Here is a 26,600-nt window from a genome sequence, read left to right on the forward strand (position 1 = left end):
ACTTTCTTGTCATGCTCCAAATGTCTTTAAGACTAGACATACTACATATAATATAAAGAGCTTTAGGATAAATATTGAGTGCCTGGGTCTTAACACAGTAGTAAAAGTTAGGTCATTTTTTATTTCTGAAAAACACTTTTGGTACCATTATCATACCCCAAAATAGGGATTAGTGTTACTGGTGATTAAGAAGCTCGAAGCTGTAATTATGCATATCCTTCCTGTGAAAATAAGCAGTAGCGCATTCTGAAAATGTGAGGGGAAAACACCCAGGCACTTAAATCAATGAACATTTGCCGGGAGGAAACTTATTAAAATGACTGTAGCCTTGACAGAGTTGCATTAACATCAACAGCTGTATTTCTGTCCACTTACAAGGAATACTATAAAGAAGCAGTCAAGCCATGTTTAATAAAATGTGTCAGTACGCAGAAAATGCCTTTTTTCACAATTAGAAAAATTTAACCTCTTTAGTCAAACACTAGATGGGAAACAGCCTAAAGAAAAAAAACCTACCACAACACCTATTTGAACTACAAAGCAAAATGCTCTGTGACTGAAGGAAAATAATTTAATATTCATCATCATTTTAGAAGTGTCTAAATCCAAGGAATGATATTATGCTCATAGGTAAACACCAGATTTTTCTGGAAGATTTGTAACTAAGGTAATGCAAGGCATAAAATCAAACTGCAAAACTAGTTCAAAGCACTTAAGAGTCCAATGGTTCTCTTATGTTTTCTTTTATGTTCTTTATTTTAAATGGATTATTTTAGAACAGTAAATTATCTTTCATAGAGGTGCATCCTGGTCTGGTAATACAGTACCTCCTTTCTGAATGTATCGATTTAAGATAAATCAAAACGAACATTAAGGCATACAAACAGCTACTTTAAGTCTGCTCTTATTTATTAAGGATCTTTTTAACTCATATTCAAATACATGGAATGTTGGCACAAAACTGAAGCTGCTGTAGAAAGAGCACAGATGTTCTGTGGGTTATTGAAACTTCCATTTCTCTAAAAACATACCCTTACATGGTCTTAATTTTACAAATTTAAGTGTTGAGAAAAATGTCTAAATAATAAGTAACAATTAAAATAAAATGTTTATTTGTAAATTATGTACAGAATACATTTTACTTTACGACAAGGAAATGGGAAGAGCCATCACCTTCCAACCAGTGCTGTTTGCTTCCTCTGTTGGAGATGACTATCTTTCTCTGAGTCAGATGTACAAATCAGTTTGGATTTCCTAAGTTGGAAAAGGAGAATTTGTAGCTAAACTAAAAGTGTTACTGCACCATTACTAGTTGGCTTGTTTCCACAAAATGCTTTTGAACCCTGCTAACTCAGAATCCCAGAAATTCCCTGGTATACTTTTATAATCAACCAAAGCTTAACTATCAAGAACAAGGAGTTTAAGCATTTCATTTTAAAGAAACTGTGAAATGGCTACATAACTACGCATAATCTGAAATGTTGGTGTTTCTCTTTTATCCCTTTTGGTTATTTTGATTAATCTAACAGTAAAAAGCCATACAACTATCAAAAATGCCATTAATCTAAATATCATTGTGGAAAATGCATCTTTGATAACTATCAAAACAAGTAAGACCTACTTATTGTAAAATTATCAAACAGATACAACTTATAAATGGCTTTAGACTGTACCAATAATAGTATTCTATGAAATGAAGGACTGAATATAATTGCTTGGATGTCAAATACATTTCAGCAAATGGATTTAAAGAATGCTACAAATGTCATGTGTACATTAGGACGATCAGCCAACATAGAAAATCCAACCTCTTGCACTTTAGTCCCAAATTAGTCAGATTATGATTTTTCATGGGAAGATTTAGTTGTTTCTCCATCATTGTCTTCTTCTTCCTCTTCTTCACAATCCCCATCTGTTTGCTGCTCCAGTTCCTCTTTTGTGATCATTTCAAAATCATTCCCATTTCCACTACTGTGCTGGGATCGGTCATCTTCCCTCCTGTCACTGTCTGTGTCCGAATGCCGTTCTCCACCCGAGCCTTCTGTTCCAGGATTCCCTGGTCCTACTTTTCCCTCTTCATCTTCCTTTTTCTCACTGTCTGACTTTTCCTCACTGTCGGACTTCTGCTGCTTTTTGGCTTCAGATTTCTCATCTTTCTTTAAGTCTGCTTTTGGTCCTTTATATTCATGTGTGTACAGAGGCCTGAAGGAGTCAATGAAGCCCACGTCAGCAGTCAGATTTGGCAAGAACCAAAAGTGGTGCCTTCCTCCAGTTATGAGCCAGATGATGAGAAACAGAATGCAACGAGCTATAGGAGAAAAATGGCTCTAATTGAATAATTCAAGCATTGACTCAGATAGCAAGGAATATTAATAAAACACTGAAGAAACATTCAGAGTTTATTATTTGCACATTACATGTACCTTATATACAAACAATGAAATCCTAACTAATTTAGCAGCAACCACAGTATTCCAGGCACAGAACATTCTGCTCCGATGCTGAGGGCACACCTGACTACATCGTATATCAATAAGCACAGCCATCAGTTAGATCTTTCAGTATGCATGAGACTTTGATGTAAGAAAAAGGGAACAGAGTAGTAAGGGATGAAGGATATCTTAAGAAGCCTTTAAAAGGGAAAAAGCAAGGCTGCACCCTGACTTTCCTAGTAGGCGCTTTTGCCTTTGTGAGGCAATTACTCTGTAGAAAAATATTAAAAATTATACTCTTCCTGACCATAGTAGTATACATATAAAATAATCCTGCATAGGTTGTTATATACATGTGCATATATTACTACTGCTGATTTTAAAAGAAACAAAAATACATTTCCAAAGGGCCCTAAATATATCATGGATCCAAGACATGTGCATACTCTGCCTAAATGGTGAGTCTTCTAAGTAAAATTACACACTTCTGAATAAAAGAACATTTTTCTAGCTACAATTTTGTTAATTAACTATGTCACTTCTGCTTATTTAAGGATGATTCCTCTCCTAATATTAGGAAACAAAGCAAAGATTGCTTAAACAAATGGCACTTGAGGTTACTCTCAAAACTCAAACTCAAAACTGTGGTTAGATAATGGAAGAATTTGAGAATTTTAAAGTTTAGGGCAATAAGTTATCACAAACACAAACCCTAGTATTTCATATAGTTTTCTCTTCATCTACCAGTTATACAGAGCTATGTGATTTTCCTGTTTTGTTTTGTTACATATCAGGTCTGCAAAAAGCTCAGCCATTTGTGCCTCCTCCATTATTCTGCGTTGAGTAAATAAAAGGAAATAGTTATAGCTGCCTTGACTTTTATGAAGCAGTAATTTCTATTTTCACAAAGAACATAAATATTCTGAAAGACTGTACACATTAATGTCTTTTGTGGTACAAACAGAAATGGCAAATATGTTTGCAATTATGATTTATTAATAAATTCCACTGATAAAAAGAAATGTCTTTTAAGGAGGCTGCACATTTTTTCTCCAAATAAAATTATGATACTATTATAGACTTTGTAGGGCTGTAAGACCAGTGGTCCATAATATGAAATTTTGGCTCAAATCCAATGAAAAGCAATATGGAAATGGCACAAATGAAACTTAAATTCTCCACATATATAAACTGGGCATAGCAGAATCCTAACAGGTTTTACAGTTCTTCCTCTATGGGGCATTAGATTACCGGGGGCAAAAGTGAAAGAATCATGGGAAAACCATTGTGATATGTACTGTCACACCATCCTTATACTAAACAGGACCCATTTAGAAAACCGCCAAAGGTCTTATACATATTCAGAGTAGCACCAAATAGAATTTTGACTAATATATAATACTTCATAGGATAATATAAAATAAATATCCAGTTTATAACTCAGCTACAGATCAAAACTATTTGAAAGTATATTTGGAACTCTAGTGCCTAAGAGAAGTAACAAAATGTTGGGTTTGTTTTCTGCTTTAATTTACAAGATTATTTAATCTATAATGCATACTTAAATCCATAGGATATTTAAAATGAAAGATGATAGAAAACACTACTGAAAAAATGATATTTTAAAGAGCAAAAAGAAAGAGCTTTTAAATTTTCAGGGATTTTAGAGCCAGAAAGTACTAATTTAAGTTTATAGCTTCTCATTCTTTTTTTTTCTAATTTTTTAAAAACATTTATTTATTATTGAGAGACAGAGCGTAAGCGGGGGCGGGGCGGCGGGGGGGGGGGGAGGGGGGTACGACACAGAATCTGAAGCAGGCTCCAGGCTCTGAGCTGTTAGCAAAGAGCCTGACGCAGGGCCTGAACCCACAAACCGCAAAGTCATGACCTGAGCTGAAGTCTGACGCTTAACCAACTGAGCCACCCAAGTGCCCTAATATAGCTTCTCATTCTTGATGCAGGTAGTATACTACCACTAGTTAGCTGCTTCACAATCTTAGATATAATTTCTTGGCCCACAAATGCACTGTTACATGCAGAACCATCAGGGTATTTTCTGAAGGTGACTAAGCTAGAAGAGGGAAAATATGAAAGGCGGGTGAAGAAAGCTTCACACAGTCAGAGATCACAGAGAAAAAAGAGAAACCCATAAACATGATAAACTGAATGAAAATACTACATAAGCTACAGGGTGCAGTTAGTGGCACTAACTCAGGACACCCTGATGTCCAGGGTGAAGGGTCACGCAGAGGCAAATTGCTAGGACTATAGGAGTAATGCTTTATTTTATTTTTTTTAACGTTTATTTATTTTTGAGACAGAGAGAGACAGAGCATGAACGGGGGAGGGGCAGAGAGAGAGGGAGACCCCTCTCAGACCGTGAGATCGTGACCCGGGCTGAAGTCGGACGCTTAACCAACTGAGCCACCCAGGCGCCCCAGGAGTAATGCTTTATAACACAGCAATCTATTATGTATCACAGAATCTCAGAATAACATTTGCTCAGTTCAGATAATCTTGGTCAAAGTATGTCCTCTAACAACAGATATTAGGTCAATAATGTGATTTTTTAAATTTTGTATAGGAAGTACTCTCTTATGCCTTGGTGGAAAGGTGGATTTGTCAGTTAGGGAAAATAATCAGAACTTAGTACCATACACCAATATAAAATCTAGGTGGATCAAGGAATAATATACTGTATGTAAGTTTAAATATCAATACACAGCTTTAGATAAGCTGAGAAAAACTTCCACTTCTTTCTCAAAGTAAAAAAGTTAAATTAAATCTGCCTACCCTTTATGGAAATATCTTCAAAGACTAGGATTTTAAGTAAAATAATGGTTTTTTTTCCATGGTAAGTAATATACTCATTGTAAAAAATACAGACAAGTATAAAGAACAACATTAAAATTATTCACAACTACTACCACTCTTCATATTTAAGGGCATTTCCTTTCAGTCAGATCTTCCCTGGCACTGAGTGATTCCATTTCTTTTCTTTTTTTTTTAAGTTTATCTATTTATTTTCAGAGAGGAGAGGAAGAATCCCAAGCAGGATCCGTGCTGTCAGTATGGAGCCTGACACAGGGCTTGATCTCCAGAACCGTGAGATCATGACCTGAGCCAAAATCAAGAGTTGGACACTTAACTGACCCATCCAGGAGCCCTGAGTATCTCCATTCCAAACAAACAAACAAACAAAACAAACAAACAAACAAAACTTCCTAATTAAACAGGCAAAAAACTATTCCGTTATCTTAATTTTACTGTTTGACTACTAGTGATAAGAATTTTTCAGCTATTTGTTAATCGTTTGTTTTTAATTTCCTCATTTGAAGTAGATTATTTTTATATTGTTTTGTCTTTAGCTATAAAGACCCCATTCATCCAGGCGTGTAAAAAAAACATTACTTATGTCTCCTTGTTTGATTTTTAAAAACCATTTATAACACGTTAATGCATCTAGAATTTATTTTGGTACACGGGTGCAAAATTTTTCCCCAAAATGGCATTTACTGAATTGAATATATATTTATTAAGCTTATACAATTTAAGTATTTAATACAAGTTTCATTTGCCTTAAGTCAAAATACAAAAATGTCTTACTAAAAGGATTATGTCTCATAAATCATCAACCATCGTAAAAATATTAGTCTCTGTGATAGCTAAACTTTAAGCCATATCTACATGCAGATGAAGACACATTAAATACTTTCTTCACAACAGACCAAATCTAATCAGGTACATATTCTACCTCAAGCTTGAGTCAGTTTTGGGATATGACCCAAAAAGTAGGTCCATATACTCCTTGATTTGCCTACATTAGTGTTGCAATTAAGCTTTACTTGAAGCTCCAGATTATAGCCCAAATTGCTTGGTATGTTCCTTACTGAGGTCAAATTTACTAATACTACTTACCAACAGCAAGAAGAAGAATGCTGGCTACAAAGCAGCCTGCCCCCACACTGAGGTAATAAACACCTACTCTCATTTCTGCTGGCCAAAGCGGGAAGAGGGTGGCTGCTATCACTGCAATTACTAGAACAAGAAATGACAAAGTTACATAGAGAACTTTTAGATTAAAACTTAAATGGCTTGGTTGCAATAACAGTCATCATATTCCTAGGGGGAAAAACTGAAATATAAACATATTAAGACATATAAAATTGCCATTTTTATAGATAGAAAATGGTAAATTTTATCAGCTATTTCATATAGCTCAACCTAACATTTTAACTATTACTCTTGGAGGCTAGGATTTTTCTAGTATAAATTACATATAGTTAGAAAAAAAGTGTTGTTTAAAAATGTGACATTGTCAGCTCCTTAAATGATCGACTGCTGCTGCTTTCAAGCAATGTCTTATTGTCTGAATGTATCTGTCTACTAACTAGAGGAGCTGAAAGAAACCACCTCCGAACAACACTAAACCAAAAAATGATTCCACTCTGAAGATTCTGAGTCTGGGGTGAAGCTCTGGCACCTACAGACTGAAAAGCTCAGCAGGTATTCTGATGGTTTTTCGGTAGTTAGGGAAACTGGATACAAGCATCTCCAGTTTTTTTTCTAAGTACAATGGGACCATATGGAATAATCAGAAGAAATCAGAAGTCTGGTTCTAGGTCTTTAGAAAGCAAGAAAGATCAGGATTCAAATTCTACCTCTATCATTTATAAGCTAAGTAATTCTAGGCAAGTTTTTTAACCCCTTCAAGGTTAAGTTACCTTATTGCTGATTATTGATCACTGTATTTCTTTACCTGTGGACCACCTTTACCATTTTTCTACCAGGTTGTTAATCTCATCTTTGCTTTAATGTCTTGTAAATATTTTTCTCAGCTTGTCATTAATCTTCTAACCTTATTTCAAGTACACCTCTTTTAAAATAACTATTTTATGTTAAATATTTTTCTCTATGGCTTTTGCATTTTTATTTTCCTTTCTAAATTTTAGAGATTGTACTTACCAAGAATTAATCCCATGACAAATGTTTTAAAGTGAACCGGGTCATATATCCACACAAATACCTAGAAGAATCAAGAAACCCCAGTGCTTAAGGTTACATTAGAAAGTTAAGCTTAATTCTGTATCGTCTATAACAGTCACTTCCAACTTCTTCACATATAAGAACTAAGTTTCTAAGAAAACAAATTCCAAAGACCCTTCTTTCAGGAATAGTGTTTCTTTGGGTATTTATTCAGTTAGAAAAAAAATTTTTTTAAACTATAAATTCCTTAAGGCACTTAAGTAAATTTCCATGTACTTGCATGCATTTAACAATTTGTTCATGTGTGCAAACCATTGCTTATTTTCACCCAAAGAGCAGCAACTGTGTAACTTTATGTTCCTAATGTAATGGTGCACACTGGTATAAGGAGAAGCAGTCTGGGCTAAGAGCACAGTTAAGATAGATTCAGCCAGGCCCTATTACAGATCCAGCAGCAATCAACTCTACCTTATTCCCTCTCACTGATGAAACACAAAGAATCATTAATGAAGATCCATGCTTAGTGAACATAAAGATTCCATGACTAACTGCAATAATTTCATTGCCTCCTCCCTTGTGGAGAGTCTGTAGCCCATAAGCTGAATCAGGAAACTCTTCCATTTCCTGATTCTATTTTGACCAGAACTCTATTGTCTTTGATTTCATTCTATTTCTAACACTGGGGGTTCCATTTCTCTTTTTTAAAAAAATTATTATTATTTTTTTTAATTTTAGAGAGAGAGAGAGAGCATACACGTGAGCAGGGGAGAGGGGCAGAGGAAGAAAGAGAATCACAAGCAGGCTCCACATAAAGCGAGGAGCTCGTTCTCATGACTGCAAGATCACATGACCCAAGCCACACAGAATCTGAAGCAGGCTCCAGGCTCTGAGCTGTCAGCACAGAGCCCAAGGTAGGGCTTGAACTTATGAACCACTAGATCATGACCTGAGCCAAAGTCGAATGCTTAGTCAACTGAGCCATCCAGGCGCCCACGATTCTTCTTTTTTAACTGCACATTTCCCCTAGAAATCAGACCCATAGACATCACACCTGCCAGTAAGCGTTCTAAAAATCCAGTTTTTAAAGACACTTCCCACTTTTAAAATTTGAAAGCATGTTGCCTTCTATAGAACAAAATATAGTATTTTCAGGAATGCAAGCACTCCTGCTTTTGCTCAGGCTGTGTCCTTCACCTAATAGATCTGTACACTCCTTCAGTGTACCTGGTAATCTGCCAATCATCCTTCAAAACTTAGTTCAAGTGTTCAAGGTCTCCAGACCCTCCTTATCCTGTCTTAAATTTACTATTCTTAACTGATGTTCTCTTATCCTAACAGTCACCAACCTATGATACAGTAATATGTTTAAAAGCTTGTATCTTTGCTAGACTACAAGCACTTCCAAGAAGAGAATTTATCTTATTTATCATGCTTTTCCAAGCACCTATAATGTCCTTGCATATAGCTAATGTTTGATGTTTAACTGAAGGTGTTTGAACTTTCACATTAGGGGAGAACTGTGGTCTTCTCTTCTAGCAGTTCTTAACCAAGGGTTCACATCAGAATTGTCCTGGGACACGTCAGACAAATTACACACATGTGCCACCCTTATATTCCATACTACAGATTCTCATGCAAGTATGTCTAGGATGAGCCAAGAGCACATATTTTCTGAAAAGCTTTCCCAGAATTTCAAACTCATAGCTCTAGGAACCACTACTTTATATATACTACTTTTGTATTAGATACAACAAAAACAAATATGCCTTGAAATTCACAAGAATTCAATGGCCAGTATATAACTAATGTTTTTGTATTGGTTAAATGATTAAGTTAAGTAGTCTTCATGGAAGGCTACCATCACACAAATCTTCCATTACAAAAGAAATAAATACAATTTCCTTGAATAAAGCATTAAGTAACATTGAAAATCTTAGGCCTCTAAAGTAGTGTATAGTCAGTGTATAGTCTGAATATAAAAGACAGAAAACTATTGGTGCCCTCCATTAACATTCTACTCTTTTTTCTTTGATAGTAAGGAAATCCTGCATTTTAGCTAGGCAAATGACCACCAGTACAAAAAGCACATTTCTAACACTACTGCAGGTAGGCATGACCATGTGACCAGGTTCTGGCCATGGCAATCCAGGCAGAAATGCAACTGCTAGCCTCCTCGAAGATGTCCTTAAAGAGGAGGCATGTTCCTCATTCTCCTTTCTTCCTTTGGATGCAGATATAAGGCTAGCTGTCATTTTGGACCATAAGGTAACCTTTACTAATTGCCCCACACAGCTGCACCATAGAGCTGCCACAGCTGTACTACTAAATTTCAGATTTAACTGATGAGAAACAAGCATCTATTCTGTTTTCAACCACTGTTATTTCAGGTTTCCTATTACTCACAGACAGCTGAACCTAATTCTGGCTAATATTCTATACATTTTTTGTAACTCTAATTCAGAGAAATTATTGTTTTTTTTAAAAAGTAGTGCCTATGTGGTTAGATTTACCAAAATTACTTCTTTTCTTAGTAAAGTCATCACAGATAACTCTAAAAAATCCTATGGAAAACTGGATTTCTATTTATAAGGTAGATATGCTCACCTCATTTCCATCCAGAAAAACTTGATCATCATGTGGCTCAAGTTTGAATTTTTTCTTAGTTTCCTTCTTTTTAGGAGTTCCTGGAGTTTCTTCCTATTAAAACACAAGTTAAGCAGAATGAAAAAAAAAAACACAAAAAGGAAAAACAATAAGACATTCATTCATAGTCAAAAAAAGTTTCACTATTTGAGACAGAAATAAAAATTCTCAACCATGGTATTCGTAAGAACCCTAATATATTTATCTTAAGTGGTTGCTGCACAGCATTTCAAAAATGCTCATATGCCAGTGATCATGTGCAAATAATAATTTTTTATTTTTACTTAAAGTCAGCTAAAATCACCTTTTTGGATTCTTCCTTTTCACCATCTTTTTTTTTTTCTTTTTCCTTTTTTGTCTTTTCATCCTTTAGATTTTCTTTCCTGCTCTTTTTATCTTCTTCTTTTCCACTTTCGGCTTTTCCTTTCTCTTTTTCTTTTTTTATGTCTTTATCATACTTCATTTTCATTACTTTTAGTGCCCGGTGAAAAAACTGCTTCTTTAAAAGCCTATGGGAAAAATGGCATGATATTACACTCCTTATCAATTATATAGATATAGACTGAAAAGAAAAAACACTAACCCCTCTGCCCCCCCCCCCCCCAAATGAGCAAATATACACCGGCAACTCATGAAAGAAATTACAACTAGTAAATCCATGGAAAAATAGTCAACCCACCTCTAATCAAAACATGTACTGCCAATTTTATTACATAAGTTTTTCATCTAATTTTTATTTTTCAACCATATAATTTAGATATAACAGATTACAAGTTTGGAATTATCCTTATGAAACTTTTCTCTGAATTAAGAGTAAATCAAGATGCTTCTTTATTTAATGTTAAATTTCAAATTCAAGAGCAGATAGAAGGGGAAAATAAATAAAACAGTTTAAGAAATGTTAGCAGATTAAAAATGTGCCCATGATTTGAATGATCTAAATTGTGTTTTCAGCAGTCTTCCTTGATGTTATTTTTTTCTGTCATGATTCAGCCTGCCACTATTATGAAATATCTTCAATTAAGTAATGAATAACTAAATATGCTAAGGTGATATTCCTGGACTCTGAAAACCACCACAGCAGTAACAAACTGAAAATTGTACAATATACTGGCAAAACACCAAGTATTCCTTGTTTCACTAATTTCTCTCAGTGCATTGTTCTTTATTCAGTAATTATTTTTTTTAAACATTCCTACCCGAGGGCTTTTGCTCTGTATGCCCTTCTTTGCCTGGAATGCTCTTCCCTCAAACAAGAATGTCCTTTTGGTTCACTCCCTCACTTCCTTCAAATGTTACCTTCTCAACTAGCCCTATCCTGTTTAAAATTATAAACCCATCCCCCATCCTCTCCCCTGTTTCCTGTTATCCTAGCCATTGCATTCATCTTCTAACTTAATATATAATTTGTCTGTTTGCTCCCTTTACTAGCATAAACTACTTAAGATATCTTTGCTTTATTCATTTCTTCATCTGATAAGCTTAGAAGACCCTAAATTAAGTCAATCTAAGTGGTAGTTCTTTTCTAGCCTCACAATCCTACTCAAGAAACTGAGTTGCCCTTACTTTTGTTACCTAAAAGCCATCCTTTCAAATCTTATGTTCCAGTTTCAGAGTTCCTGATTTGCTTCTTCGTTGCTTCCTTGATAATGTACAACTACCAAACACAACATACAAACTAAGTCTCAAATCCACCATCTGTGCCTGTTGACTGCCCACCTTTCTACCTCCACTACCTCCACTAATGCCTGCTCCAGCACATCATACCACTTCTTAACTAAGTGCTTTCTTCCTGTCCAGTGACCACTTATTTCTGGTCATTATGTTGTGCCCTCTGAGGCCTCTGTTTTGAACTGCCTGGCTGGGCTTTATTCTGCTGCCCAACTGGGGTCCACTCCATGAACATTTCCACAAAACTAATTTCTAGGTCTTCTCATTTGGCCTTCTACTTGTTCACATCTACACAGCATAAAACTCTGCAACTGTCTGAAATGTCCCACAGACTGTACCATTAGTATCTGCCACCCATGTGCAGTTGATCCTTGAACAACACAGGTTTGAACTACGCAGGTCCATTTATACACGGATTATTTTTTAATAAATACAGTATGCCCTATAAGTGTATTTTCTCTTCCCTATGATTTCCTTAATAACATTTTCTTTTCTTTAGTTTACTTTATAATACAGCATATAACACATATACCACATACATGTTAATCAACTGTTTATGTTCGCGGTAAGACTACCAGTCAACGAAAGCTGTTAGTAGTTAAGTTTGGAGGGGAGTTAAAAACATGAATTTTTGACTGTGTGGGGTTGACACCCCTTAACCCTCAGGTTGTTCAAGGGTCAAATGCAGACTATTAAACAATAAAACTGGTGTCGAACAAGTCATATTCAGGTACATGAGCTCAAATACCACCTCTACCACTTAACTATGTGGGTTTGGGTACATTATTTAATTTTAGTAAAATTTCTATCTCACAATCACACGTAGATTGTTATTAGCATGGTGCCTGGAATATACGTACTCAAAGTAAGCAAACTTTGCTATAGCAAAACCTTGAATTTCATTTAATAGTTACAGAATATACATACACATACTTTGGTTTCACATTATTACATTATAGCATCAATCTATTCACTAGTAAGTAAAATTATTGACATATTCCTTGACAGGTCTTTAGAGAATGCCTACTTCAACTCACTCTATGACTGGAAAAGTGAGATGACATTTACTATTGTAACAAAACCAGTGCCTTCATTTATTTAACATATCATATAGTACAAATCACTCACACAAAGCTCTCTTACATTTCCACAGAACTACTTCCTTCTTCCAGTATGTTCTGCTCCCTTTGCCAGGATTGACTGTCCTTTCTCCCATTGTTTGCTGGGTAATCACCTATTTATGTTTCAAATTTTGATTAAACCTTTTCTCTGTGAAGCCATTCTTGACGTTTTCTCATCCCTGTCCTCCTTACAGAACACAATGCATTGTAATTAGTCATGAGTCTTCTCTAAAAGGCTAGAATATGTACTTTGGAGGTGGGGACCAAGTCACAGTCATCTTTGTATTCTTGGGGCCTGGAATACAACAGATATTTTATAACTGCTGAATACACAAATGGATTGTTAAAAGCAGCTTATGCAAAGTCATTAAATTGTATTTTTTCCTCACCTCTTACTTTTTTTTCAGGTTTAACAAACATTTATTGAAGCCAGACATGTTTAAGACTTTCACCCATGTAGCAATAGTAACGTTTTATTAAATACCCACGCTGTGCTAATTGCTATGGAGTTACACTAAAGCAGAAAATAGTCCTATAACTGCCTTCAGATATGGCTGGCAGGAAATTTTAAAAACTGATTCATATCCAACAATTCTCAAATAGCTAAGGGGTATAGTGTATGAACTAACTTTATAAATGCTATAGAACCTTAGATACAAAGACTAATGTGGGCTGGAGGACCTGTGGAATAGCACATGGCAGAGAGAGAACTGGAGGGATATTTAAATTGAGAGGCAGGCAGGATTGACAAAAAACCATTTGGGGAAAATGGCAGGTTATGATCAATGAAAGACCAGAAAAGAATGAGTGTGGTATATGAATGAGAGTGAGAAAGACATTACTGGAGTAGTGGGTTGGAGATGCGAAGTCACATGTAGAATTAGATTCATACTCAAAGCAGGCCATTACGAGGCACAGAGCACATTAGAAAAGGTTGCTCTTTGTATCATTCTACATCTTCCTGTTTTGTTTTTCTTCAGACTCCCTCAAGTCTACTGATCAACTTCATAAAATGAGACTAGACAAATATCTCTGTGGTTTTATTTGTAGTCAGGATGGAACCCACGAGGGCTGGCCATGGCTTATCAGAAGTGGCTCTGAAACATTTAGGTAGTTATGCTTCTCTATTTCCATGTAGAAAGGACACAAACAACCTGGCATGAATGGGAATAACATCTACAACGAAAAGTGAGTATATCTCTAGGTCTTTAAGGCTCTTCATGTAACAAGGGATCAAGGCTCCTAAAAGGACAAGAGATGTGGATTAGTACTTGCTGCTCTCTCTGGGCTCACAGATTTAATATTCAAATAGTATTGACAGATGAATCCTTCATCTTAATTTGCTTCATTAAATGCATCATCATTTTGTTGGAGGAGGTAGTATATCATGGTGGCTAGGAGCATGGACTATGGAGCTAGAGTGTTGGATTTAGAATTCTGGCTCTACTACTTTTGAGTACATTACCTAGCTTCTCTGTTTTTTCATGTATAGTATCTTAATTTTCACACCATATGTAAAACAAAAATCTATTTTTGAGGCAGGCAGAGAAATTTGCACTTTGGAACTCTACAGAAATGGCTGTAAAGAAAAATACCAGGTACATCACTGTTAGCTCATTCCTGCCCCAACAGTGAAATTTTCATTGTTTTTGAAAGGTCCAACAGTGACTCTACTTTTTGGCAACTAAGAATTTTAAGAAATATTTGATAGTTCTTTAACATCACAGTTTTATTTTTTGTTATTTCGTTTTGTTTGAGAGAGAGAGAGAGAGAGAGTGAGCTGGGGAAAGGAGCAGAGGTAGAGAGGTTGATACTCAGTGTGGAGCCCAATGTGGGGCTCAATCCCATGACCCTGGGATCATGACCTGAGCTGAAATCAAGAATTGGATACTCAACTGAATGAGCCATGCAGGCACCCCTAACTTCAGTTTTAAAACCAGGTTGGGAAACAGTGGTTTTTAGAGGGGTGTCATGTGACTGATACTTTAAATGCCATTAACCAACATATTAGCAAATACTATGTGTATCTCCCTACCAAACATAAAATAATCTAAAATGTAAGATTCCTACCAATTATAAACTTCAGTGATAAAGACAAAATTTGGTTTATTTATTTTTTTAATTTTTTTTTTTTTTAACATTTATTTTTGAGACAGAGAGAGACAAAGCATGAACGGGGGAGGGTCAGAAGAGGGAGACACAGAATCTGAAACAGGCTCCAGGCTCTGAGCTGTCAGCACAGAGCCCGACGTGGGGCTCGAACTCACGGACCGCGAGATCATAACCTGAGCCGAAGTCGGCCGCTTAACCGACTGAGCCACCCAGGCGCCCCAAAATTTGGTTTATTAACATCTTAATAAATATGCCTAATTATTTTAGTAAGTAAGCCAAGAGAAAAAACTGAAAGAAAAATCAATATATTTATTTTCAGAGGAAAGTGGTTTTTGTATACCACTCACCATCAGAAGTTTTTCCCAAAGGAGAAGTACCTATTATGAAAAACATGGATATGTTACTGAACTATCTATGCTTCACCATGGAATCAAGAAAAGGCAGATGCTGTGGTTGCCTTGATTTTACAAGGAATACATTAGCAATCACCAACAAAATAAGGAAGGGTACCTGACTGACTAATGCCATACAGGCACAAAAACAAACAACCCAGATATAACAGGTCTATTAGGAATCCCTGTCAAAGTTTTGGGAAAGACTCCCTAGCCATTTGCGTAGAAAAGAAAGACTTTTTTTGGTTACTTTTAACACTGGTATAGGATTTGTATTGCTGACCTTTCAGCTCGGTCAGCCTGGCAAATGTATACAAATTAAAATTATGAAAATATCATAGTCTAATACCAAATAAATGCATTTCCAAAGGTACTGAAAAAAATCCAGGTTGCATGAAAAAGCTCTGTTTGAGCTATGTTCTAGTATCACTACATTTAATGATAAAAATGGGGAAGGAGCTTTAGGACTATGGCAAGTATTTTGAAATCACTACTTATGTTATCCATCACTAAGAAATAAATACTACCTGTTGCAGTAGTCAACCACAGACTCCCTTGTTGTAAATAAAGCTTCCTCTCCTTTCTTGGCCTTTGCCCACTTTGAATCCAAAAGGCAATCCACTGCTTTTGAAGCTAAAGAAAAAATTTATCATTTTAAATTATGTATACATGGGAATTTATGTCTAAGTAATAATTTATAAGATATTCTGGCATCAGAAAATAAAACCAAATTCAAAGGAAATTAATTCGGACATGATCATGATAGATAAACAATTCCTCAAAACTTAAATTTGTGAAACACAGCAATAAGGGTCTTTTTAAAGTAATGTTGGGAAATAACTGACATTCAAAAATATGAACTAAGACCAGATATATTATGTGGAAATGTTCTAGACAAAAACATTTAAAATCAATATAAGTATCATTCTTATCACATAATCACAATTAAATGTAGAATAAACTAACCAAAAATCTTCCCGACAGTAATAGAAATTCTGTTATCAAGTTTACCATGACCCACTGAGAAATAAGCTCTGTGAACAATCTACTGCTATCACAAGAAGAAACTAAATATAGTAGGTCTGATGAGACTAGCGTTTATTTTACTTTCATATTATTTTTTTTTCAACCACTATTTATAAGCTACAGGGCCATATTATAGATGACATTAGCTTATAATGAGGTCCTTTGGATTATGTGAAGAACCAAAGCTCCTACATTGGTTCCATCAAACTTGTTTCCCATTGAATTCTATTCCAGAGTTTTACAAAAAGATTATCTTCAAGTACTTTTACTATCTGAACAAAATGTAGTATTATCACTGAAAATAAATCCCATTAAAAAAAATTGCAACTAGTGTTATTACAAAGCACTTTCTTTTGTCTTTTTACTATTGACATTTGTAATCAAAAAAGGCAAGAACAGGATAATCAACTGCCATATGTCCATCACCCAGCTGCATCTCTGTACAATACTTGGAAAGCACTTTTAAAATGTCTACATATCTCAAATTTAGGTATCTTCATAAAATATGTACACTAATAGAATTTTACTGATATAATCCTACCAATAAAATAATCAACTCGGTGCCCCATCATATTGGTGGACTTTGTTGGACAGTTGAATCGAAGATACTTGGCTACAGCCTTCTCTTCTTTAGATGGTTCACCAACTTCCTGCAAAATAAGAATATTTAGTGTAATCACTTACTTCACAAATTCATGTGTTGAATTTACATATGTGTTCTACAAATCTTTTAAAGTGGAGTATAAGCCTTTCTTTCAAGTCTTCTCTGGAGGAGACCTGATAATATACACAAAAGACAGAATAGAGATTTAAAAAATTACATGTTTTTCAAATACTTGTTGATAGGGCCAAAACCTGCCTCTTCACCTCAGCTAAGGCATTTCTGTTGAGTTGTTTTTCCAGTATGGTAACTACTTTGTACTAGCTCACCTCACTCTTGCCCGGTCTTTTTTTATAAGCCACAAAGCAGTAATTTAAAAGATTAAGAGGTTGCCAGTAGTGAGTGCCCAAATGTCAAAGTAAGTAGAAACAGGTGCCATAAGTAAATGTTAAATTTAACAAAGCTATGTACCCTGAACAATGGACAACAAACTACAGGAGGAATTCCCAAATTAACCAGAGAGATCTGTCCCAGTGTGGGAGCCATAAGAATACTATTTCAGATACTAAAGAGGTGTATTCTCTTCCCTTTCAATTACTCCTGTGTACGTCTTCTCCCCACCTATATACTGAAGAAAATGAAGGCAATCTACATTTGTATACATCTGATACACTTTTAGAAGTTGTTGTAGTGCTATAAGCTACAAAAACAAAAGTACTGTCTTTAATTACATATGTAAGCATGATACAGAGAGCACTCAAGCAATATTCTCAGCAATGTATAATCTAAACGTGAGTAATTTCGGGAAGGTCTGTTTCTTAAATGAAGTGTCAAATATTCGTAAAGAACTATCTGCCAAGAATCTAGATGCTGAAAACAATTAATGCTAAAGACAGTTATGTTTTAGATAAGACATTCTAATAACACAAAATAGAAAAAATAATCCAAGTTATCAGTCTTTATGTCAGTTTTCCCACAAATTTCAGTTAAGTCTGAATTCAGTTATGTTTGATGAAAATGAGGAACAATGAACAAACCAAAGTACCAGCTTCAATTTTATCCTGAAAAGGGAGTAACTTGTTGGATGAAGTGAAAGCCTGTACTTTGGTTGTTAAATCACCTGGCAGCTACTTCTCATATTTCTTACTCTGCATTTTCCAAATCCTCTTCTCCCAGTTGCCCAATTAACAGTGTATGATTCTTATACTTTACTAGTACCCCATCTGTGGGTTATGTGTGGCAATAAAAATTAAAAGTTCAAACTATTCAATCCAAATGAAGACTATAGTAAAAACCAAATATTTGCGTGAATAAAAAACCTTTAGTTTTATATAGAAAAATATGTATCATACAAAAGTAGAATCTTGAAAACATTGCATTTCAAAATTAACACTATTAACAAAAATTAATTCACAAAAGTTAACACTCCCAGTTCACTAAAACCACAAGGTTCATAATGATTTGAACCACAAAGTATACTTTCTGACACACTAAAAGGTGAAAAAATCTACATTTCAATTTTTGTGTGTGTGTGTTTAATATTTATTTTGAGATCGTGCACAAGCAGGGAAAGGTCAGAGAGAGAGGGAGAGAGATAATTCCAAGCAGGTTTGGTGCTATCAATGCAAAGCCCTACACTGGGCTCCATCTCATGAACTGTGAGATCATGACTTGAGCTAAAATCAAGAGTTGGACGCTTAACCAACTAAGCCACCCAGGCCCCCCTATATTTCAATTTTTGAAATCACACTAACATATATTAACATGTTAGTATCATATGTTAAATGATAGTATTAAATTCTGGTTGAATAATACAACGCATTTCTAAGAGGCTCATCTATTAGTAAATAATATCCTATATATTTGTGTATTCCAAAAAGTAATATTACAAATAGTTGAAAATAATGAGCTACTACTAATTGGCTCATGGAAACCAATTCTATTTTATTATCACACCCACCTATGCTCAATTTTTTTCTCATTTGATACATCTGTTGTCAATGTAAAGTTTTTTGTAATCAACTGATAAGTTATTACTGTATATGTTTGATTAAAAATAACCATGGGAAATAAGTCTAGATAAACATAAATTGTTCAAATACATACTTACTGAGTGTATACCTAGAATACCTGTAGGTGCTTCAGTTAATACCAAAATTTGTAGAGCATGATACCTATCTTTTGTTATAATTATACAAAATAGCAATTGTTATTTTCCAAAATCATATCATACATATTTCTCAAGCACATCAACTTTAGGTGTGACAAGTCTATACTCATACTAGCACCCAATCAAACCATTTACTAAACACAGGTATAAATGTACTCATCTACTGATTGTTGACAGAGGCATCACATGTAAAATCTGATATGAGGATACACAAGAAATGGAAAAGTCTATTTATTCTATTATTATATGATACAGTAGGGAATCTGATACTACACGAATCCATAACACTTTTAAACCTCACTTTAACAACTAACTTCAAAGTTCACCACTCTTCTAACAACATCAAGACAGACTCAAGTAATCTACTTTTATTCCTTTTCCCTCCTTGGTAAATTAAAGATACTACTAAGCAACAATGAACAGAAGAGACCCAGAAAATATGGACTTGGATAATCTTTCCCAAGTAGATACAGTTACTTATCCAGTTACTTTTTTATTAAAAAGTATCAATAACTTCCCTTGAAGTAATTCCCTAGAAATGTAGTGAATTCTATCAAGATATTGGTGTAACACAACTGATAACCTTCCTTGCTCCTTCTTCAAATCTTAATAGGTTTCCAATTTGTTTTGTGAAATATTATGAAATGTTCATTATACCACATATAAGTTATCATACTGTAGAATGCCTTTAAGAGAAAAGTATAGAATTTGTTCCATCTGCTGGGGCTTTGAAGCCAGATAGAAAGATTCTGGCTTTGAAGCCAGAAAGAAGACTACCAAGAGAACATGACCATGGGAAGCTGGTTAGGGAGATCCTGCCGATCCTGCCATGGAGTCTCCACTCTCACTGCTGCCCTGCTAAAGCCTAAAGAGTATAAAACAGTCTTACTCTCTTCCTGTTTACGCATTAGACTATAATACTTCCCCTCTTTGTTCTCTTTTGATGTGAACAAATCTTCAGAATATTTTCATAACTTTTCTAGAAACCTTCTAACAAAAAGGTGAAGGCCTTTTGGGAATAGCATCAACCACTAATAAAGAGAAGCCAGGGGTGCCTGGGTGGCTCAGTCAGTTAAGTGTCCGATTCTTGGTTTCGGCTCAGGTCATGATCTCACGGTTTGTGGGATTGAGCTCCCCACTGACAGCATGGAGCCTGCTTGGGAGTCTCTCTCTCTCCCTCTCTCTCTCAAAATAAATAAAAAAACATTTAAAAAGTCTTAAGAGAGAGAGAGAGAGAGAGAGAGAGAGAGAGAGAGAGAGAAAAGCCAGCTCATCAACCCTTAAATGAAGAGAACTTTATAGCTCAATGAATGAGCTCAAATGTCTTAGAAAGCAAAGAGCCAATAAGGTTTTTGAGGCTAGACTGCCATCTTTGCACCCAAATACCAAGATGCTGGCTGCTGCAACTCACAACCCAAAATTATATAAGTTGGTTAGAACACTCTTTTTAAATTACTTAAATGCTATTTTTACTTTAGAATAGATCAACATGCAAATACTGTAATGAAATAGGGGTTATCATTTTTAGCTGTATTTTATTTTAGCCAGTAGTTACAAGAATTTTTTTTGAGAAAAAAACATTAGATCAAGAGTCAGTAAGCCAGTCTTTGGGGTGCCTGGGTAGCTCAGTCAGTTAAGCATCTAACTCTTGGTTTCAGCTCAGGTCATGATCTCATAGTTTTGTGGGTTTGAGCCCTGTGTTGGGCTCTGCACTAACAGCGTGCAGCCTACTTAGGATTCTCTCTCTCCCGCCCCCTCTCTCTTTGCCCCTCCCCTGCTCGTGCTGTCCCTCTCTCAAAAATAAATAAACTTAAAAAACAAAAAAAAAGCCAGTCTTCTATCTTACAGAATTTTTTTTTAATTGCTACATTCAGTAGAAATAAGTTTGGTTGATCTGTGAAGTGAAGTAAGGAAAAAAGAAAAAGGTTAGTTAACAAATTATAAATTCGTATCTTCATGCAAGCAGTGTAAAATATTTGTGAAATGCAAATAGATTAACAGAGTAAAACCTGAAAGCTGGAGGAGGACTTAGGTAAATTATTTGCTTAAAGTCACACAGCATGTTACTAATAAAGCTTCACAAGAGTCTCTGTATCTTGACTATGACAGTGCCCTTCTGTGTTTGACTCCTATTGCAAGCCCTCCAGTAAGCCTCTGGGTGAGTTTTCAGACTTAAGACTGGCTTCATGGGTTCTGTCTTATTTTCTTCAGAAGGTCTCAGAGAGTCAGATTATATAGTCACAAACTTTCTCTTTCCTTCCCTTTTCTGAAATTAAGCATACAGGCCCATGACATGTCAGGGTTTTACTGCTAGGAAGACAGATGGGTACAATAAAATTAACTGAGATGCAGATTACCAAAGTTCTAAGAATTAGTAAGCCATTTAAATGTCCCCAAACTCAACCGAATACACATAAACAGAATACTAAATGGGAGGTTTCTCTCTTTAGCAGGGACAAGTCATGTTAAATCTTTATGTTATATTATTTAATATAAGGACTTCAGGGTTAAAGTATTTCGGAAATTTTTTTTTTAACCACTGGGGAGGTATAAAGAACACTCAACTGGGAACTAGAAGACTTGGTCTAAATCTGGCTTTACTACCTTGATGACTGACTCTGGGTCAAGTCACATAACCTCACTGAACCTTAGTTTATCCATAAAATGATGGTGATATATTAGATCAGTAAGTTTTATACTAGTAATACTTTTAGATGTAGGTCCCAAAAATAGTTTAAGGACGATGAGTATGGGATAATGGTAGGGGGTACCAGGTTATAGGGCTTTACCATCTTGCTTTTCCCATAAGAATGGCATTTGTGCAAAAGGATTCCAAACAAATTCTACTATCTGAAAATCCTTCTCAACTCTAAACTTTCATGATACCAGGATTCCAAACCAGTAAGCACTTTGCTAACCAATATGCACATACTGTATATTTTTTAAAACTTGCATAATTCATTTCTTAAATCTTAAAATTATTTATTTTCAAATGGTTCATTAATTTGGATTGAGATCACTCTCATTTGAGAATCTCAATCATTAAAATCTCTTAACATTAATAAACATGTAGCTCACTTCCAGTTTTCAGTGATCAGTAAAGTGAATCCAAGAAGAAAGTGTGACAAAACAGTCCCCTTCTTTCCAACTTTGATGGGATATCAGAATCTGAAATTATGTAACACTAGAAAAAGCAAATGAATTAGCTACTTTTCGAAACTCTGATATTATACCAATCATTTCTTCCAATATAAAATTACAAGTCAAGGTCACTTGAATTTATTAAACATAAGAATCTTTTCTAAATATGAAACATCAAGTAACAAACAGGAAACTCAGTTGATATTACAGACTTTTTTGCCCAAAAGTCTTATAAAAGAATCTTTTCTGTAACTTAAACTCTGAACTTTGACATTACACTTGATCTTTTTGTCCAAAGTGAGGCCAATATTACAGTTTCTGATTTGGGGGGTAGGGGGGGACCCAAGGACATTGTAAGATATTGTACACTTGTATTAGTTTGTTAACACTGCACAGCAGTACTCCAAATAGCACTCCCAAGATCTCTACAACATTCTAGTACAGCTATGTGTAAACCTCCAGGATGGGAATAATAAACGTTAGTATGTTTTTATTTAGGAATATGCCAAACTGATGTTTAACAATCGGATCCTCACATATATAACCCCCAAATTCACAGCAGTGGATAAATAGCTATATTTACGGAATTCACAAGGTGATGGTTTATTCACTGAATGGATAGCTGTTAATCTTTCTTCAGTACGTCGGAGTGCTTCACAGAAACCAAAACAGCCAACCCAAACCTTTCATCCTTTTGGAGAAGGGGAAAGGAAGGAGTTACAGGCCAAACACTCCTAATAACGTCTATAATCTTTAATAACAAGTCACTGACTCACCTATTTTTGCAACAACCCTACAACCTCTCCTTTTTTTGAGGTACATATCCTTTCTTACAATTTGTAAGTCGAGGTGAAAAGTTAAGTAACTTGCCCAAAGTTACACAACCAGTAACCGGTGAAACGAGGGTGCAAACAGAACACTGTGGCTCAAGCTTTAGGTCCCTGACACAACCACCACTACACAGCTTCTCCATCTACCTTACTCTTTAAGACAGGATCGAGACGGGAAAAAAAAAGCCGCTGTTCAAAAGTGAGTAAGGTTCACCTTCACAACGTTAAAGCTGAAAGCGGGCAAATACTGCGTGCTAAAGGGCATAAAATGCACTCTGTGTGTGAGTTTACGTACGTGAGTACGCATGTGACTGGCAACTTCAATACAAACTCTAACGCAAGGGTGATAACACCAAATCCTGCCACTGGGAATAGGGTCATTAGAAACTTCTTCCATAATCCCCTTAAACCAGGCTTTGATGACCTGTTGGAACCTGGGGGAACTTGTCTCTTTCTGATTCTCTTCTGCGCTCTGCTCGGAAGACTTTCTTACCTCTGCCCAATCCCACAATTCCAAATTTACTGACCGCTGGCATCTCCCCCCCCCCCCCCCCCCCCAGCGCTTCCTAGTCTTCAGGAGAATTTTAACGTGCATGGCTCAGATCACCTCTGGTGTAGTCCAATTAAGTCATAATTCTTTTTTTAATGGAGGAATCAAACATTACACAGAAAAAAAGTCATTCTAGGCAATGAAATACCAAGAAACAGAAAGTCAACGATGAGTGTCACAATTTGTGATTGGCATCATAACAACTCACAACATTTTATCCATTTGTGATGCCGTCGGAAGGTTTCTAGGCAGATAAGCTCAAGAGGCAACGACTAACAGAAATCGTCCTGAGTCTAAGACGTTCCATGTGTTTAATCCTCTTGGCAAAAAGCTAGAACAACAGGGGGAAAACGGCAGGGAAGATGGGCACAGATGACAGGCATGTGGAAGGAGGGAGGCATGTTATGTAGGTTATGGGGCCGGCACGCTGGCATGTGAGAGGTTTCCGGGCGCGACCAGGTCGTCGCAGTACCAACGACGCTGTGTTTATTTACACCGTGTCGCCTGGAAGAAAGCCGGAAAGCTTCAACTGGCCTGTTCCTAACACTGAGAAAGGAGGACATACGCAACCGAACATCTGGATTGCCAGACCGTCGCCCGGGCCCCCGGGGCAGCTGACCAAACCTAGGTTACTCCCTCACCTACGTTCCTCCCATTCGCGCACAAAGAACCGAATGCTTTAGGTCAGCCCTCCGCCTCCTCCTACCCTAATTACCATGGCCTTAATTTCGGGATAACTAAGGCGAGAGGATGAGGCAGAAAAAAAGGAGGGGAGGAGCCCGGGGAGGTCGGTGTCTGAGCTCGCGAGGAGGCCTGGGCCGGAGCAGTCACAGGAATCCTAGGCTGGCGGACGCGCCTCCGCCGCCGATTCCGAGCGCGGCGCCTCTTACCTTCCGCCGCTGCCCCACCACCTCCGCCTCGGTCTTTGCCGTCGCCAACACCGCCCCCCCTCAGGCCCCTCACAACGACGCAGCCCGCGCCCGGAGGCCTCGCGGAGGAACCCCCACCCCGTCTTGCCCTCGGTTTCGCTCGCCTTTCCGGGGGCTTCCCTCGCTTCTTCTACTCCCGAGCGCCCTGAAGCCCCCCTACCCCGGGGCTCGCCTTTACTACCTGGATCCGCTTCTTGTGTCGCCTGCGTTCCGCCATGTTGGCCGCTCCGCCCGGTTCCCTCTGACGTGGAGCGAGGAGGGGCGGAGGGGAGGGGGGGGGGGTTGGAAACCTCGCGAGAGCGGGCCGTGGGCCCGTTATGTAATGTGGCTGCTGGCGGCTAGCGTCCGGCGCCGGGCGCCCTGGGAGGGAGAGGGCCCGGGAGAGGCTGGGACCCGGGCCGGCCGGGCTTTGTTGACGCCTTCTCGCCCCTCCTCACTCGCTCCTTTTGTTGCGGGAGCTGGAAATCGCTGGGACGAGAAGGAAATGGAGAAGTGGTTCAGAGAACGGAAGGGCTGGTAAGAGTCCTTGGTTCTCAATCCTGACTGAGCATCTGAATCACCTGGGAACTACTAAAATACAGATTCCCGGGCCCCACCCCACTCAGGGTCAGTACGTTTGGGGTGGAGTCTTTCACAGAGAGATAGTATCACTAAGATCCACGGAATTCAGACGTCTCTGTGGCTATTCCTGTGTTTTCAACGAGTCCTGACCCACCCACTCCCCATGTGTAAATTCTTCTAACCCCATTTAAAAGATGGGAAAACAAAGAACTGCGGGGCAGAGATATGAACTGATTTATCTGCGTCTCCACAGTTGGTAGATCGCAGAATTGAGACCTAACCTAATTTTCTTTTACCACATGAAGTGCGAGGTAGTACCGCTCACCTAAAACAAAGTTTGGATCCTCCACTCCATTTTCTACGTTGCTTCTCAAAACTGACGTTTAGAATCCAAGAGTTGGAACCTAGGGAAGTACAAGCAGCTAGTAAGATAAATGGGAGAGAGAACCTAAGAAGTTGGGAGTGAATTACTCTTAAAACTATTATTATTCTAGGGATTCTTAGTCATGCTTACAATTTCAAGATATACTGTCTCCTGGATTTCTTCACTGAATGTCCCAATTAAAAATCCCCACTTCATGTGGCACGTGGCTGGCCCAGTCGAGCACGGGACTCTTGATCTTGGGGTTGTGAGTTCAAGCCCCACCTTGGGTGTGGAGTTTACTGAAGGAAAATAAGTAAATGTTAAAAATAAAAATAAAAAGCACCACTCTCCCCACAAAACCTGCCCCCTTTGCTGTATTTTAAAATTCTGATAACTTCATCACTGGTCACTCAGTTACTCATATTAGAAACTTTGGAGGCATCCCAACCATGCTTCTCTGTCCATCAGTCACCACTCCAATTGATTCTACAACTGAAATGTTTGGAATTCTTCCCTTCCTCACCATTCCTACCGCCATTGCTTTTGATCAGGTCTTTAGCATTACCTACCTGAACTATTATTGCAAGAGCCTCCTAATCATTCTCCCCAACTCTACCTTCTCTACGCCCCAGGCCATCTTCCACTCCCCAACCCCATGGCTCCCCAATTGTGTACAGCATTGGTGATGGCTAATGTTCACACAAGCCAAATGTCAGATGTCTTTTATTTAATATTTATATAAAAACAGCTCAAACGTTCTTTCCAGCATTCTATTTATATATTTGATGGTTGATGGAGGTAGCAGGGAGTTTATCCTAGCCACTTCTTGCTCCGATTTCCCTTTGAATTTAAAGTCTCACTCTTGTCATTGGACTGTTCTTTCTTTCCCCAATGGGAAGCATTGCCCCTCCTGCTGTCTTTTGCCCAAGCAAAACTTTGCTTTGCCCCTGAGCTCTGTTACTTCTTCTCCCTAGGGCTCTTTCTGAAAGAGAAATGGAGGTCTTCACTCTGTACTGGATTCCTTTGGGCTTATAGACTCATTACCATGTTTTACTAAACAAAGGGTTCTCC

The 26,600-nt window shown here is 37.2% G+C and overlaps 1 protein-coding gene across 1 annotated transcript; it reads right to left on the minus strand.

The window, feature by feature from the left end:
- Nucleotides 1-888: 888 nt before the first annotated feature.
- SEC62 (SEC62 homolog, preprotein translocation factor) lies at nt 889-24,887 on the minus strand. Its single transcript, XM_042998933.1, has 8 exons — nt 24,786-24,887; nt 16,925-17,033; nt 15,885-15,990; nt 10,366-10,570; nt 10,023-10,115; nt 7,398-7,458; nt 6,351-6,470; nt 889-2,308 (listed from the first exon to the last, which is right to left on the minus strand). Exons 1-8 carry the CDS (start codon nt 24,819-24,821, stop codon nt 1,839-1,841), a joined length of 1,200 nt encoding a protein of 399 aa, XP_042854867.1. The 5' UTR covers nt 24,822-24,887; the 3' UTR covers nt 889-1,838.
- Nucleotides 24,888-26,600: the final 1,713 nt, after the last annotated feature.

This window comes from Panthera tigris, chromosome C2 (assembly GCF_018350195.1).
Source record: "Panthera tigris isolate Pti1 chromosome C2, P.tigris_Pti1_mat1.1, whole genome shotgun sequence".
Taxonomy (NCBI): domain Eukaryota; kingdom Metazoa; phylum Chordata; class Mammalia; order Carnivora; family Felidae; genus Panthera; species Panthera tigris.